At 37.1% G+C, this 16,498-nt stretch overlaps 1 protein-coding gene across 6 annotated transcripts in view; it reads left to right on the plus strand.

Moving 5' to 3' along the window:
* The window catches only part of LOC106869426 (uncharacterized), a 91,860-nt gene that overhangs the window by 8,392 nt on the left and 66,970 nt on the right, over nt 1-16,498 (plus strand). For 2 of the 6 annotated variants that reach the window (XM_089366379.1, XM_089366380.1), the window contains exons 2-4: nt 5,281-5,334; nt 7,040-7,124; nt 12,747-12,791. In XM_089366379.1, the coding sequence (XP_089222505.1) occupies nt 5,281-5,334; nt 7,040-7,124; nt 12,747-12,791 (184 nt within the window). The remainder of the gene's footprint in view (nt 1-5,280; nt 5,335-7,039; nt 7,125-12,746; nt 12,792-16,498) is intronic. The other 4 variants (XM_089366381.1, XM_089366383.1, XM_089366382.1 and 1 more) reach the window with 3 other exon arrangements.

The raw sequence follows: 16,498 nt of genomic DNA on the forward strand, positions 1-16,498 counted from the left end.
AATTTCGTATTAATTTGTGTTCCAAGCACCAGCCTAATTATAGTTTTCAATTTTGGCCCAAGATCAACAGTTTTTGAGGGGAAGAGGAAGTGGATTATATCGGTCCCAGTAAAGGACAGGTACTTGATTTTTTGACATTGATGGCATTTGATTTCAGAACATAAAAAAAGGACGAAATGCTGCTAAGAATTATGCCTGCAGTGCTAATGGCTCTGCCAGCTTACCTCCTTCAAGTCAATAGCAAAGACTAAACCAGTTCTTCTCACAAACTATCTCAAGTGGCATACCAACAGTTTTTTTTTCTTTCCAATGTGCCAGGGACCGGTGATATTTCTTTGTAATTTTAATTTATACCGGAAACAATATCCTCATCATCATTGTCATTTAACGTCCGCTTTCCATGCTGGCATGGGTTGGATGGTTTTACTGAGGACTGGCAAGCCAGAAGGCTGCACCAGGCTCCAATCTGATCCAGTTGGATGCCCTTTCTAATGCCAACCACTCTGAGAGTGCTATCATGAATATAATAAAAGTTGACAATTTTTTTTCATCTTGTATTTATTTTGTAAACAAATAACACAATATTACATTAGGATTTTATAAGCATTTTATGTTTCTTTCTTTTCTGGAAACTCACCGCATACCAGCAGCTGATGGCTTATGGACCAGCACTGGTCTGCGGACCACCACTTTGAGTAGCACTGGATTAAGTTAGCTTACTAAATTCTTCATTTTTTTTAAAGCTAATTAAAAGAAAAACTGTGTATTTCAATAGAAATATAATAGCGAAAAGGTTAAACACTAACACAATGAGCCAACCATAGGCACAGTTGCTCAGCATACAAGATATAGTGACCGAATTCATTGTAACAATTCAACTCAATCTCTTACAGTCAAATAACACGACATTCAGCACACTTAAATGTTGAAAATACCAACTCTATGGCTAAGAAACTATTTATTACTACACTGATGTGGGTCAGAGATTTCATACATTTGTGTGGGTGTCTCTGTTTTTTGTAGGTAAACTTGTGTTGTTCTCTCTCTCTCTCTCTCTCTCTCTACGTGTCGTTAACTTATGGATTTATGTATAGTAATGGTTAGTAAAAAATTTTATGAACCCAAACACTTACCAAACAGTTTGGTGATCTGTGTACGTAGGTACATGCATGTGTGTGTGTGTCTATGCATATATGTGCATGTATGTGTGTGTGTGTGTGTGTGTGTGTATCTAAGCTTGTGTATGTGACTGGATCTGTGGCTAAAGGTAGATTTAAGCTAATAACAAAAAAATTGTATCATGGGAAATTTATTTCTCACAATACAATGTTATAGATTTTTGTATAAATTTTTTTCTAGTTTATCGGTTTGTTTCCATTCTATTGTTGTTTGTTTCTTTTGTTTACGTCACAAATTTATAGTCATTATTATATTTTGTCACGCAATATTCCTCTTGTGAGAGAGACTAAACTGTCAACTTCACAGCTACCGCTGGCCATTAGCGTTAAAATAATCATAGATTATTTGATAGATTGAATAAATTGTTGTCTAGTTTGATATCATCGAGAAGTTTGCAGTTGACATATTGACTGGGGACCCAGAGAGGGAGCTAAAGAGGGGGGGGGGGGTGAAACCTCAAAAGCCTATAGTTTTCTTGAAACTTGTGAGGATCCTCCAATCCAATTTGGGGTCTGACAGTAGTCTTGAGTAGAGACTTGCCTGTATGAGAAGCTGCCAATCTTCTTAGAAAAATCTTGCCCAGATCTGTGCATATATATATGTGGATGTATGGTCCACCTTGACCTATAGAAAAACCTATCTTTTACCAATCATGTCACAGGTCATTCTTTTCTTCTTTTGAAAACAAAACAAAAACAAATTATTCTTTTATTCTTTTACTTGTTTCAGTCCTTTGACTGCGGCCATGCTGGAGCACCGCCTTTTAGTCGAGCAAATCGACCCCAGGACTTATTCTTTGGAAGCCTAGTACTTATTCTATTGGTCTCTTTTGTCGAACCGCTAAGTTATGGGGACATAAACACACCACCATCGGTTGTCAAGCGATGCTGGGGACACACACACACACACACACACACACACACACACACACACACACACACACACACACATATATATACATATATACGACGGGCTTCTTTCGGTTTCCGTCTACCAAATCCACTCACAAGGCTTTGGTCGGCTCGAGGCTATAGTAGAAGACACTTGCCCAAGGTGCCACGCAGTGGGACTGAACCCAGAACCATGTGGTTGGTAAGCAAGCTACTTACTACACAGCCACTCCTGTGCCTATTAATTAGTGCATAAAAAAAAAAAAAAAGGAATTGTTGCTATTCTCAATACTCAAGGAAGGAAAGTAGTACACATACATACATACATATATATATCTATGTGTCGTATACATTGGATGTAAAGGCAGAGGCCTGACTGTGTGATAAAAAGCTTGCTTCCCAACCATATATATATATATATACTTTATTTAAAAGCAGCAGAAATATAACAAAAAAACCGTTACTCTGAGTTTCACGTTCCCGTTCATCGGACAGTTTTTCCGGTATATATATATATATATATATATATATATATATATATATATATATATATATATATATTCGCTTAAGCATTTCAAGACTAAAATCCTGCTGTAGAACTCATCATCATCTTTTAACGTTCGCTTGCCATGCTAGCATGGGTTGGACGATTTGACTGAGGACTGGTGTACCAGATGGCTACACCAGGCTCCAATCTGATTTGGCAGAGTTTCTACAGCTGGATGCCCTTCCTAATGCCAGCCACTCTGAGAGTGTAGTGGGTGCTTTTACATGCCACCGGCACGAAGGCCAGTCCAGCGGCACTGGCAACGATCTCGCTCAATATATGTATTCTTTAGAAGGAAGCATTAGTCAAGAACAGGGTGGTAATAAGAAAAATGAAGAATAAAAGGAATAAACAACCATTTAGTATCGGTATGTGTGTGTGTGTGTGTGTGTGTGTGTGTGTGTGTGTGTGTGTACGCTATGATAAAAAGAGGGAAAAAATGTAATATAAACCAAAAAGAAAAGAAAAATGCAAATGAAATAATGTTTTAATCTGGTTATATCTTGGTGTGTAAATCAAAATGTCCGTTTAAGTTTGCCAAGATTATTAGTAAATAACTATTAAGTTACTTTGTTACTAACTCAATGACGAAGAAAACAACCACTGCCGCCACCACCACCACCACAACTGTCACCGCTACCATCACCGCCACCTTCACCACTATCACCACTGCTCTCACCACTACCACCTCCGCTGCTGCCATCGCCACCACCACCGCCACCATCACTGCCACCATGATCATTGCTGACATAATGTCTGGACAGGATTGGGTTTGTTTCCCCATTTCTGCACTATCATTCAATTGGCTGGGTCTGCAATGCCTTATCTCCCTGTCTTCATCTATGAGATATATCTCATGATAAACACATCTTTGACCTTTGTAACAAATAAAGCTTAGAGCTAATGTGGCTCAGTAGATAAGATATCAGGGACCAACCACTCCTAAGATTGTCGGTTCATATCTTCCAAAGGCGGTATTTTGTTGTTGATGTTGTTTATTCCTCCCAGTCTGTTGTGATCTTGTAGTTTTGTAATCAAAGGCTTTCCAGTAGTGGCCATCCTTTTTGGTCCTATTTTAGACAGGCAGCACTACATTATTAAACATTCCTTTTGTTACCTTGTAACCTCAAAATTAAATTTCAAATTTTATTCTCTCCCTCTCTCTCTTTCTCTTTCTGGGTAACCATGTACCTCCTTCATAGCAAGACACCTGTTTCTGCCTCTTTGCTCAAGGTGCTGTGTAGTGAGACCGAACTTGAAACCGTGTGGAAGCAAACCTATGAACCACGTAGTGATGTGCTTCAAAGTTTTCTCGTTGTTCATTAGCAACTTTGAAACATTTTAGTCTTGGAAACTTCTGCGTCTTATCCAGACTAATAAAGACGTAATCGTTTTGCTGAGAAATTAACAGGAAGTTTCATTGTCGTCAGCCAGAGACAATAATTTCCTTGTTCTGGAACAAATCCTCTCTTTCTATCGACCATTTGGTTCTTAGGATGGGAATAATTACAGTCTTTTACTTAAACTGTTCTGTCTAAATCCATCCTTGCCCACCCATCTTAGTGATGGTGATTATCATTGTTTTATTTACATAAGTGGAAAGGAAGTGTTTATCTTTATCTCTATCATAAGTGAAGACACGTGGCTTAGTGGTTAGGCTATTTGGCTCATTATTGTAAGGTCATGAGTTCAATTCCTCGCGATGCATTGTGTCCTTGAGCAAGACACTTCATTTCACATTGCTCCAGTCCACTCAGCTGGCAAAAATGAGCTGATGATGCAGATTACCGATTAGTGGACAAGTGTGGTCACCTTTTGTCGGGCACGTGTCTTCTTCCCCTCCGCCCCCAGATCATTGTTAGTGCCTCAAACAAAATGCCTAGCAATATTTCTTCCCTCTTTTTACATTCTAAATTCAAATCCCGACGAGATCAGCTTTGCTTGTCATCCTTCTGGCGGTTGGTAAAATAAGTACCATGAAGTGCTGTGGTCAATGGTATCAGCTATCGCCAAGCCCCTCAAAAATTGCTGGCCTTGTGCCTAAATCAGAAGCAATTATTATTGTTATTATTATTATTATCATTAAGGTGGCAAGGTGGTAGAATCATTAGCACACCAGGCAAAAGGCTTGCTAAGCCATTTATTCCTCTTGGGGTTGATAAGATATGACAAAAATCAGTGTAACATTTAACGTCCGCCTTCCATGCTAGCATGGGTTGGATGATTTCACTGAGGACTGGCGAACCAGAAGGCTGCACCAGGCTCCAATCTGATCTGGCAGAGTTCACATGGTAAATATTATATATATATATATATATATATATAATATTTACCATGTGAACTACAGTGGAAAAAATATGAGAAAGATATGGTATATAATTTTTTTTTTTGTGCAGGGGTTCCTTGAGACGTGTAATTTATTTTAAGGGTTGCACAAGGATAGAAGGGTTGAGAAACCCTGTTCTACTGTATTATGTCTGAAAATGTGATGGTCACTCCTGTTTCTGACCACTGGTCTGCTTGACCAGGACTGGATAGAAATTAAACAATGGTAACAGCAACATCAGCTGTAGTCTTTTGGAGAATAAATAAATGAGGTTAATCAATGATAACGAGGTAGTGGAACCTGCTTTACATTTCAATTTCCTTTTTTTTTATTAACAGGAAGCAGATATTGAAACGCCGCCTAGCGACTCTGCCAAAAGTCCTGGTTCTACAGTAAGTTGCTGTGACTGTTTGTTTCAAAGTCTCAGAGAGAGAGAGAGAGAGTGTGTGTGTGGATGTGTGTGAGAGAAGAAGAGTGAATGTGTGTGTGGGTGTGTGAGAAAGAGAGGCAGAGTGAATGTGTGTGTGAGAGAGGGAGAGTGGATGCGTGTGTGTGTGTGAGAGAGAGAGTGAATGTGTGTGTGTGTGTGTGAGAGAGAGAGAGTGAATGTGTGTGTGTGTGTGTGTGTGAGAAAGAGGGAGAGTGAATGTGTGTGTGTGTGTGTGTGTGTGTGTGTGAGAGAGAGAGAGAGTGAATGTGTGTGTGGGTGTGAGAAAGAGAGGGAGAGTGAATGTGTGTGTGTGTATGTGTGTGTGTGTGAGAGAGAGAGAGTGAATGTGTGTGTGGGTGTGAGAAAGAGAGGGAGAGTGAATGTGTGTGTGTGTGTGTGTGTGTGTGAGAGAGAGGGAGAGTGGATGTGTGTGTGTGTGTGTGTGTGTGAGAGAGAGAGAGAGTGAATGAATGAGTGTGTGTGTGTGTGAGAGAGAGTGTGAATAAGAGAGGGTAAGTGTGTGCCTATGTGAGTGAGACAGAGAGAAAGATGAACAGACAGAGAGAGAGAGGGAGAGAGTAGAAGAAAAGGAAATCTAGGCTGTTCTTGCTTTCCTTCTTTTTTTAAGAATTCTTTTGGCCATTTGTTTTTATATGTAACTAATTTTCTTTACCATTTTTTCTTTACCTTCATTAATTTAAATTGTAAATTCTTTATTGAATTCCATTTTAGTCATTAATGTAATTCGTTTTCCATTCGAGATAAAATATTCTGTCTGACTGGATCAAAATAATTTAGTTCTTCTGTAATTGATAGGTTTACCAGTCCATAACGGTTGCATGTCTTGTAGGATGTATTTAATAAGCTGCAGACTCAATTATACATGCCTAAAACCATTTAATTACCAGAGATAATTAGCAGATTATGTGCAGATGCAAAGTGGTTCAGTGGATAAGGTATTGAAGGTATTGAACTGTTAACTCCTAGATCTTGTGGCAGATACTGGTGTCACACAAATGGCACCTGTGCCAGTGGCATGTAAAATCACCCATTACACTCTCGAAGTGGTTGGCATTAGGAAGGGCATCCAACCATAGAAAACCATGCCAAATCGGACTGGAGTCTGGTGCAGCCTTCCAGTGTGCCAGCCCAGTGAAACCAGCCAATCCATGCCAACATGGACAACGGACATTAAATGATGACGATGATGATGATTATTAAAAATGTTTTGGGTGCCCCATTTTTAAACCTTTAGCTATACTACTTGCAGGTTGCACTTGTGTCTGAAAAGGGCCACATGTTTGGCATGCTTGCTTCACATCATGTACTGGGCATTTTTTTCCCCCTTTCCTTTCGCTCTAGCACTAATGAGGTCATCATGCAACTTGCAAGATTAAAACAAACAAACAATCAGTTTCAAATTTTAATTTTAATGTGAAAATGTGAGAAAATAGCAGCAATTAATTTTGACCTTGAATAGTTTTACGACACGACACAACACGACATAGTGTTGTGTCATTACTCAGGTTGTTTAGGAAGCACTGCTGTTCATCATCTGACATTCTCCATTAATCAGATGTCATTAATTTTAATTCTTCTCTTTGCTGTGTCATGTTTTATTCATAAATTAAATTATTTCTTTTGTTTGTTTTTGTTCTTCTAATCAGCTGGATAACTTCTCCAGGGAAGATTTGGTGAGATTCATCAAAAAACAGACACTAGTCTTGCAGAAGACCAGATCACAATGTGAAAGTAGGTAGTCTTATATAATTCACATTTATTATTATTATTATTATTGTTGTTGTTGTTCTTGTTGTTGCTATCATTATTATTATGAGATTTTTTTTATCTAAGTTTTGTTACCATTTCTTGCCAAGTGTCTTCTTGACATCTAGGGCAACGACTCTCACTGTATACATTGATAGGCCATTAAAATAAACACACCAGATTGTTCATTAACAAAAGCAAAGCTATGGAGAAAAAAGAAACTATTTACATGGAAGGTTATTGTTCCTTCTGCAACAATGCTCTTCTCAATACGTATGACCTACTAGTTAAAACAATTCTTTGCACTTCTAGCAGGGATGGTAAGCCAGGGTTCATTCTAATTTTCGGTTTATTCCTAATTCTCCTACAATCACTGCTATTTTAACCACCTTGTGATGCCACATTATCTTGATTTCAATGGACAAGTCCTTATATTCTTTCACTGAGATGTTATGATCACAAGGGATACAAATGTTGATCAATGAACAGACCTTATTATTTTGGTCTTTTATTAGCTTTGATGGTTCTGTTTTATGCAATGGAATCTCCCAAAGAGTCATCACATTTTGTCCTTCAGTTACAGCCTCAGAGTGGTGCTTATACCACTTGTCAAGTTTTGATTTTACAATGCCAACATAACCAATGTTGATATTGGCCAACTCTGTCGTGTCTCGATGTATACTCTACATTCTAATTTTTTATCAAGTGTTCTCCTGTTTCGATCTCGTGAGGGCTGTGAGCTGGCAGAATTGTTAGCATGTTCGACAAAATGCTTAACAGTATTTTTGTTTGGGCTCTTTACATTTGGGGTTCAAATTCTGTTGAGGTTGACTTTGCCTTTAAACCTTTCAAGGTCGATAAGATAAAGTACAAGTCACGTACAGGGTTCATGTAATCAAGTGACCACCCCTTCTAAAAACTGCTGGCCTTCTGCCAAAATTAGAAAGATTGTTATTATTTATTTCTTTATTGCCCACAGAGGGCTAAACATATAGGGGGCAAACAAGGACAGACAAAGGGATTAAGTCAATTACATTGACCCCAGTGTGTAACTGATACTTATTTCATTGACCCTGAAAGGATGAAAGGCAAAGTCGACCTCGGCGGGATTTGAACTCAGAACGTAATGGGAGACAAAATACCGCTAAGTATTTCACCCAGCATGCTAACGATTGTGCCAGCTTGCTACCCTTTAGGATTATTATTATTATTATTATCATCATCTGTGAGTTGTAGTCGTTGCTGGTGCCATGCAAATGGAACCCATGAATCGTCATGGTCACTGCCAGTGCCCTGTAAATGACAGCCATCATGCATTGTAGTTGCGGTTGTTGCTGGTGCCATATAAATGGCACCTACCCATTTGAATCATAGTCATGGTTGTTGCTGGTGCCATGAAAATGTCGCCAGTGGCATGTAAAAGCACTCATTACACCCCTGGAGTGGTTGGCATTAGGAAGGACATCCAACTGTAGAAACCATACCAGATCAGACTGGGACCTGGTGCAAACCTCCGCTGCATCAACTCCAGTCGAACCATCTGACCCATGCTAGCATGGAGAGGAGACATTAAATGATGATGATGATGATGATGAAATCTTGCTTCTCAGAGCTCTTGATCTTTTTTGCTCCGGTTAATTCTGTGAGAGCAGACAGCAACCTGTTGTTAAAGGTCTCACAGAATCTCTTTCCATGATTTATAAGACTTGGGACATTATCATCATCATCATCATCATCATCATCATCATCATCATTATTATTGTTGTTGTTGTTGACAGCTTTTCTCTTTCTTTACAAATTTTGACACTTTAAACAAGTTGCCACAGAAAAACAAAATTAACAATAAACCATTCAGGTTGACAATAAAACTTAGATTATATAACACAGATGTATACACATTATAGACCCAGGAAGTCTGTGTTTGTTTTCGTGTGAATGTTTGGTAGTTGAAGGTTCAATCTAGCTCAGCCTATCAGCCTTCAGGTTACTCCGTCAAATGCGATGCTCGTTTGTTTATATAGCTTTGAATTAATCCTGCATTATATCATAGCCTCAAAATGTCGATAATGTGGCAGTTTAGTCTTAGAATGACATTGCCTGATAGATGTGATTGGGTTGTAGTTAAAAGTAGGAAGAATGTTTGGACTGGATGTGACCAGTTTCAATGCTAAAGGGTTAGGTGTGGCTGTGAAGTAAGAGGCTTGCTTCCCTACCACATGGTTCCGGGTTCAGTCCCACTGCGTGGCACCTTAGACAAGTATCATCTTTTATAGCCTCAGGCCAAACAAAGCCTTGTGAGTGAATTTGGTAGACAGAAAATGAAAAAAGCCCATCACATATATATATATACATATATATATATATATATATATATATATGTATGTATGTAGCGCCTGACTGGCCTTTGTGCCTGTGGCATGTAAAAGCACCCACTACACTCTCGGAGTGGTTGGCGTTAGGAAGGGCATCCAGCTGTAGAAACTCTGCCAAATCAGATTGGAGCCTGGTGTAGCCATCTGGTTTCACTAGTCCTCAGTCAAATCGTCCAACCCATGCTAGCATGGAAAGCGGACGTCAAACGATGATGATAATGATGATTGATATATACATATATATATTTCACCAAATCTCTTGATTTTGTTTTTGGTTTTTACCCTACCAAATTCTGGTGCCTCAAACATTTTAAGTACCACATTTAATCTTTTGATTAAATCTATATTATTATATATATATATATATATATATATATATATATATATATATATATATATATATATGATATACTCTCCTTAAACAATTGTAATCTCACAATTGAACAATGGTGGCAACTAGTAACACCCCCCTTTCTCTCTCTCTGTCTCTCAGTCGCTGACTAGCTGTACTTTTATAACTCTCACTTTGTCTCTCTTTCTAACTCTACCAGAAGCTTGCTATCTCTTTTCAGAGTTGCTTTAATCTCGTGTCTGGTCTACGACACTTAATTCATCTCGTAATATTAAAGGATTATCAAGGCATATTTACAATATTCAGTACATTTTTCTTAATTACTTTTTGTTTGATTTGTCCAGATAAATTATCTGTAACTAATGTCCATGTGAACCAAACGAACAAGAAACGGTGATAGACCTGATTGTGCCATGTTTAACCCTTTCAATGCCATTCTGCCTAAGACAGCCCCTTGTTCTTTGACACGAAACATCATGTTTTAAACTGTTTATATGTTTAAATCATTTTCACCTTGTTCTTTACTGAGTGACCATTTAATTATTGTTTCGAAGTTTGGCACAAGGCTAGCAATTTGTGGGGTAAGGGTGATGGGGTAAGTCAATTACATTGACCCCAGTGTTCAACTGGTAGTCATTTATTGACCCTAAAAGGGTGAAAGGGAAAGTTGACTCTGGTGATATTTGAACTCAAAATTCAAAATGTAAACAGCCAGATGTCTTAAAGCAATTTTTCTGATATACAAGTGACTGTGCCAATTAAATTCCTCCAAATTTGTTACGTGCCACTGGTTCCCTGTGCCACTGGAATGTAAAAAGCACCATCCGAATGTGGTCGATGCCAGTGCTGCCTGACTGGCTCCCGTGCCAGTGGCACGTAAAAAAGCATCCACTACACTCCCAGTGGTTGGCGTTAGGAAGGGCATCCAGCTGTAGAAACCTTGCCAAATCAGATTGGAGCCTGGTGCAGCCTCCTGGCTTGCCAGTCCTCAGTCAAACTGTCCAACCCATGCTAGCATGGAAAATGGATGTTAAACAATGATGATGATGATGATGATCATTATTTTCAAAATTAATTGAAATTCACACAGTGTATTTCATGAGGAATACAGTAATGAAAAGGTTGACTGTGTACAAAGCTGACAGCCAAGTGTGTAACTGGTACTTATTTAATCAACCCCAAAAGGATGAAAGGCAAAGTCGACCTGGGTGGAGTTTGAACTCAGAACATAACAGCAGATGAAATACTGCTAAGCATTTTTTTCTGGCATGCTAACGATTCTGCCAGCTAACCAACTTGAATGATGATGATGATTATGATGATGATTATGATGATGATGATGGTGGTGGTGGTGGTGGTGGTGGTGGTGGTGATGGTGATGGTGGTGGTGGTGGTGGTGGTGATGATGGCGGCGGCGGCCATGTTTGTTTTTGTATTAAGATTGAAAAAATCGACCTTGTTTGTAAGAAAAAATTAGGGCCTGGGTTTGCACTCCTTCAGCAAGCTTAATTCCTGCATTTCTGAATTCTATTGGTCAGTGTTGAAAACCTTATAGCATATATGTCAGCAGTGACTTGCTGCAGGTTTTAGATGACATGTGATGGACTTTGGGGAAAAAAAAAAATCAATATTATGTTCTAAAAAGCTTATTAGCTGAAATAAAATCATTTTGTGGCTCTAGGATTAAGAAGCTTGCTTTACAAACCACATGGTTTTGGATTAAAGTCCCATTGTGCAGCACATGGGGCAAATGTTTTCTACTATTAGACCCAGGTTGACGAATGTCTTGTGACAAGATTAAAAGAATTAAATTTATTTACATTATTTACATTTGGCGGATATTTGTCCTCATCTTGTTTATTGTTAACACAACGTTTCAGCTGATATACCCTCCAGCCTTCATCGGGTGTCTTGGGGAAATTTCAAACTTGGGTTCTCATTCTTGAGGTATTTTTCGATGTTATTATTCTTATTCTTATCATTATTCAGGTCACTGCCTGGAATCGAGCTCGGAATCTTGGGGTAAATAGCCCGCACTCTTAACCACTATGCCATCCTTCCTTAAAATCGGTTCCCATATGCTGGGAAAATATTTGAATTATAAGCCCTAAAAATTCACTCCACAATTGCCCATGGGCATATGGCGTAGTGGTTAAGAGCACAGGCTACTAACCCCAAGATTCTGAGTTCGATTCCAGGCAGTGACCTGAATAATAATAATAATACAAATATATATATATATTATATTATACACATACACTTACATATGCATGTATATGTGTGTGTGTGTGTGTGTGTGTGTGTGTTATAAACAATGTAACATTAAAGTGAAGAAGTATTCAATATTTTTTTTTATAGTGTACATTTTACGAGACTTTTACAATGAGAGGGTTGATAGCGACTTCCAAGTTTTGGCATGCTAGCCATTGTCAGTGTGTGTGTGTGTGTATTTATTTGATATCATGTGGGTAACAATAGCCTTATAGCATGCTTTGCCAAAGCTCCTTTTCGGTTATTGGCTATCAGATGTTACAGCTTTCATCTATTGCCAGCTGATAACTGATGCATTGAAACATTAAATAGTGATTTGTAATAAAGCCTGTTCATTCCCTCTTCTTGTATTAAAATCTGTACACACACACATATATATATATATATATATATATATATATATATATATATATATATATATATATATATATATATATATATATATATATATATATATATATATTCTTTTATTCTTTTATATATAATATAATACACACGCATGTATACATGCACATGCAGACAGACACACCTTTATTGTTATTCAAACGTCTATCTCTCATTTATTCTTTGTCTTGTTTGAAAACACGTGAGCTCTGATTGATTGTTTCACAGAGTTGCAGATGAAATTGCAGCCAGAGTTTAACTGGGGCTCCATGGGTAACTATGCCTGCTCTTTGTCTATGCAAGCTGATTTGATTCCATCAACTTCCGCCGATATTCAATCACTTTGTGCTTTTTGCATTGTTTCATACTATTTTTGTTTGATATTGTTTTTTTTTTTATATATTTCCATTGCTGTGTTATTTTGTCTTTTTATAATAGTATGTTTTCTTGTTTCTCTTTTGAAAGTGATTTCTGTGTCTTTTTTGTTTGTTAATCAATTTATTTATTTATTTATTTATTTATTTAAATTACCTTTTTGTCTTTGACGTGTTTGAGTTTGTTAAATATTTCTACCTGAGAGAAGTAATTGATTTGTTTGTTTTTTTTGCTGATTTTCTCTTGTTTTGTTTGATTTTTCTTTGAAATGTGCAACTGTTTAATTTTTGCTTCCATATGTTGCATTATGGGAGATCTAAATATTGAAATGATGATGATGATAATATTTTTTTTAATATTTCAATACAAAGATAATAGTTAATGGCATAATGGAATTATTGCTTGAATAATGGCATTACTTGCAAAATGGTTAAATAGAGAATTTATTTCTTCTCTCATATTTTGGTTGTGTTGCATAACAGAAAATTTACACACACACACACATATATGTAGAGGGTGGTGTGAATAAACTGTTGTCTAAATTACGCAAAAATGAAAATAATGCTGACGTCTCATTTTAACAGATATATTTACCCAAATTACATAAAAATATCTTGGAATACTAAACAGTAAATTTATTCAATATAACCGCCATTGGCTTCAACCATAGCTTCTAGATGACTTTCGAATCTCTTGCAACTCTTCTGGACAGTATATATATATATATATATATATATATATATATAGTTAAAAAAAACAATAACAAAAAAACAACAAAGTAGAGAGTGTATGACGTTTCGGGCGTAGCCCTTCGTCGGAAAGATGGAAAGTTCGGAGAATGGAAGAACGGAGAAAGAGGAAAATGGTACCGATGCCCATAGGTGTATGTATATATATATATATATATATATATATATACATGCTTATATATATGCATTTATGTGTATGTGTGTATATATATATATATATATATATATATATATTCATTTAAAATACGGAGATTCCTACAATAGGACATCTGACCCGCTAGAAAGAGCAGCAAAAAACTCTATTATCACAAAAATAGGAATAATTTCGAAAGGGAATGAAAAATAAAAACATTTACCAATCTATATTCCGTACCATGGTTTCAAGTTATTTTAGCAAGATAAAAATATACCTTACAAGGTCAAACTATCTTCAGCGGAATAACCAGATTACATATAAACATATATATATATATGAATACACACACACTCACATATATACATATGTCTACATACTTACACATATGTGTGTGTGTGTGTGTACGTATATATATATATATATATATATGTATTTTACTATTTTACATCTGCTTTTTCCCATGCGAGATTGAATGAACTGATTTTGTTTTTATTTTAAAAATTATTTTTGTTTTGTTGCAAATTTGGTTAATTGCCAAATGTTGGAACTATTGTTTGCATTGATTAGTTACTTTCATTCCTTTCTGTTACGCCCAGTTACCACTCATGTGTGACATCAGAGTGGAACCTGTTTGTTATGTAAGCAGACTGAATGAAACAAGCTACATGGCACATCAATGGGCATCGTGTGGGTGTGTACACACACACGGATAAAATTTTTGAATTGAATTCATCCATCTTTTAGTTGAGCTTTATAAGAGGCCATAATAATAATAATAATAATAATAATGAGAAACAATTCCTATCATAGTAGGCGCATTAGATATGATAAAAAATGCATTCAGACAGATACATAACAAAAACACCAGGACTAACAAGTATATATAACACAGAGAAAATAGTAAATGTCCTTCCTGTTTCTTGTATCCTAAAGTGAACTGTTATTTTTAAAGAGTAGGAGCGATAAGCAGTGACGTGTATAAATATGATGCTATTACCAGTTCAAACATGTGTATGGCATGTTTCAACTTGTAAACAAGTCATTCACTGTTTTGTCATGGGGGAAAATTTCTCGCTGTAGACAAATGGTGTAAATACACCTTCAATCACTTCACAGTGCCGCCTTCCTAGACTGAAATAACATAAGAGAAACAATCTCTTTTATCAGTTCGCAGCATCCCCTGAGACCAAAGGGGAGACAACCACTCTGAAATGTCTAGAAAGGTGGTGTTATGAACTGATTTAAGTGCATTTGCACCATTTGTCCACAACGAGAAATTTTCTCCATGACAAAACACAGCGAATGGCTTATTTACAAGTTTAGATGTGCCACAAGCATATTTGAACAATTAATAACATTGTATTATTTTTTAACGAGGTGTAAATTGGCATAACATTTTCACTTACCTTACCTTTCTTGAAGTTTAGTCAAGTGTTCAATGTAGTTGCCAACGCCCAAGCGTTGCAAAAAAGAAAAGTGCTGTAGCATTAGTAAACAAAATTGTGTTATGAGAAAATAAATGCCGCATTACAAAAAAGAAACGATAAAAAAACAACAACAAAAGAAAACTCAAATAACATTGGTACAGACATAGCTGTGTGGCTAAGAAGCTTGCTTTGTAACCATGTAGCTTTGGGGTCAATCCTTGGGAAAATGTCTCCTACTTTAGACTGGGACTGATTAATATGTTGAAGCCGGATTTATATGTATATATAAAGGCACAGGAGCAGCTGTGTGGTAAGAACGCTGCTTCCCAACCACATGCTTCTGGGTTCAGTCCCACTGCATGGCACCTTGGGCAAGTGTCTTCTACTATAGCCTGTGAGTGAATTTGGTAGATGGAAACCGAAAGAAGCCCATCATATATATATATATTTATGCGTGTGTCTGTGTTTGTCCCCCCCACCATTGCTTGACAACCGATGTTGGTGTATTTGCATCCCTGAAACTTAGTTGTTCAGCAAAAGAGACGGATAGAATCATTACTAGGCTTACAAAGAATAAGTCCTCAGGTCGATTTTTGCAACTAAAGGCGGTGCTCTAGCATGGCCACAGTCAAATGACTGAAACAAGTAAAAGAATAAAAGAAAGCGAAAGAACACACACACACAGATACAGTAATACCTAACTGGTTTACAAGATCCTGGGTTTACGAGTTTTGTTTACAAGTTTTTGCTTAACGAACATTCTCTGGGAATGAATTAACTCGTATATCGAAGCATTACTGTGTATATATATATATATATATATATATATATATATAGGGATAGAGAGAGAGAGAGAGTAGTTCATTGGGTGTGTAATTAATGAGAGAGATTGAAGATGGAAGATACGAAAACCTTTATTGATCACTACAATTGTTTCAACCTGTCTAGCATTGATCCCTCATGGGTAGGGTACCGTGCAACTGGTTTCGGTGTAGATGTGTCTCCTCAGGTAATTTCAAGAGTTATATATATGTGTGTGTGTGTGTTTGCACCTCTCCTCTGCTTGACAAGTGTTGGTTTGATTACATCCTCATAACCTAGCAGTTTGGCCAAAGAGACTGACAGAATAAGTACCAGACTTCAATAAATACTGGCATCAATTTACTTGACTTAAAGGGCTCTTTTTAGGTGGTGCCCCAGCACGGCCACAGTCTGATGACTGTATTGAGTGAAAGATAATAGATAACAAAAAGATATCTCTGTCCCAAATGCTCAATGTTTTGACTAGTGTCT

The sequence above is a fragment of the Octopus bimaculoides genome, chromosome 19, assembly GCF_046866305.1.
Source record: "Octopus bimaculoides isolate indiv1 chromosome 19, ASM4686630v1, whole genome shotgun sequence".
NCBI classification, from domain to species: Eukaryota; Metazoa; Mollusca; class Cephalopoda; order Octopoda; family Octopodidae; genus Octopus; species Octopus bimaculoides.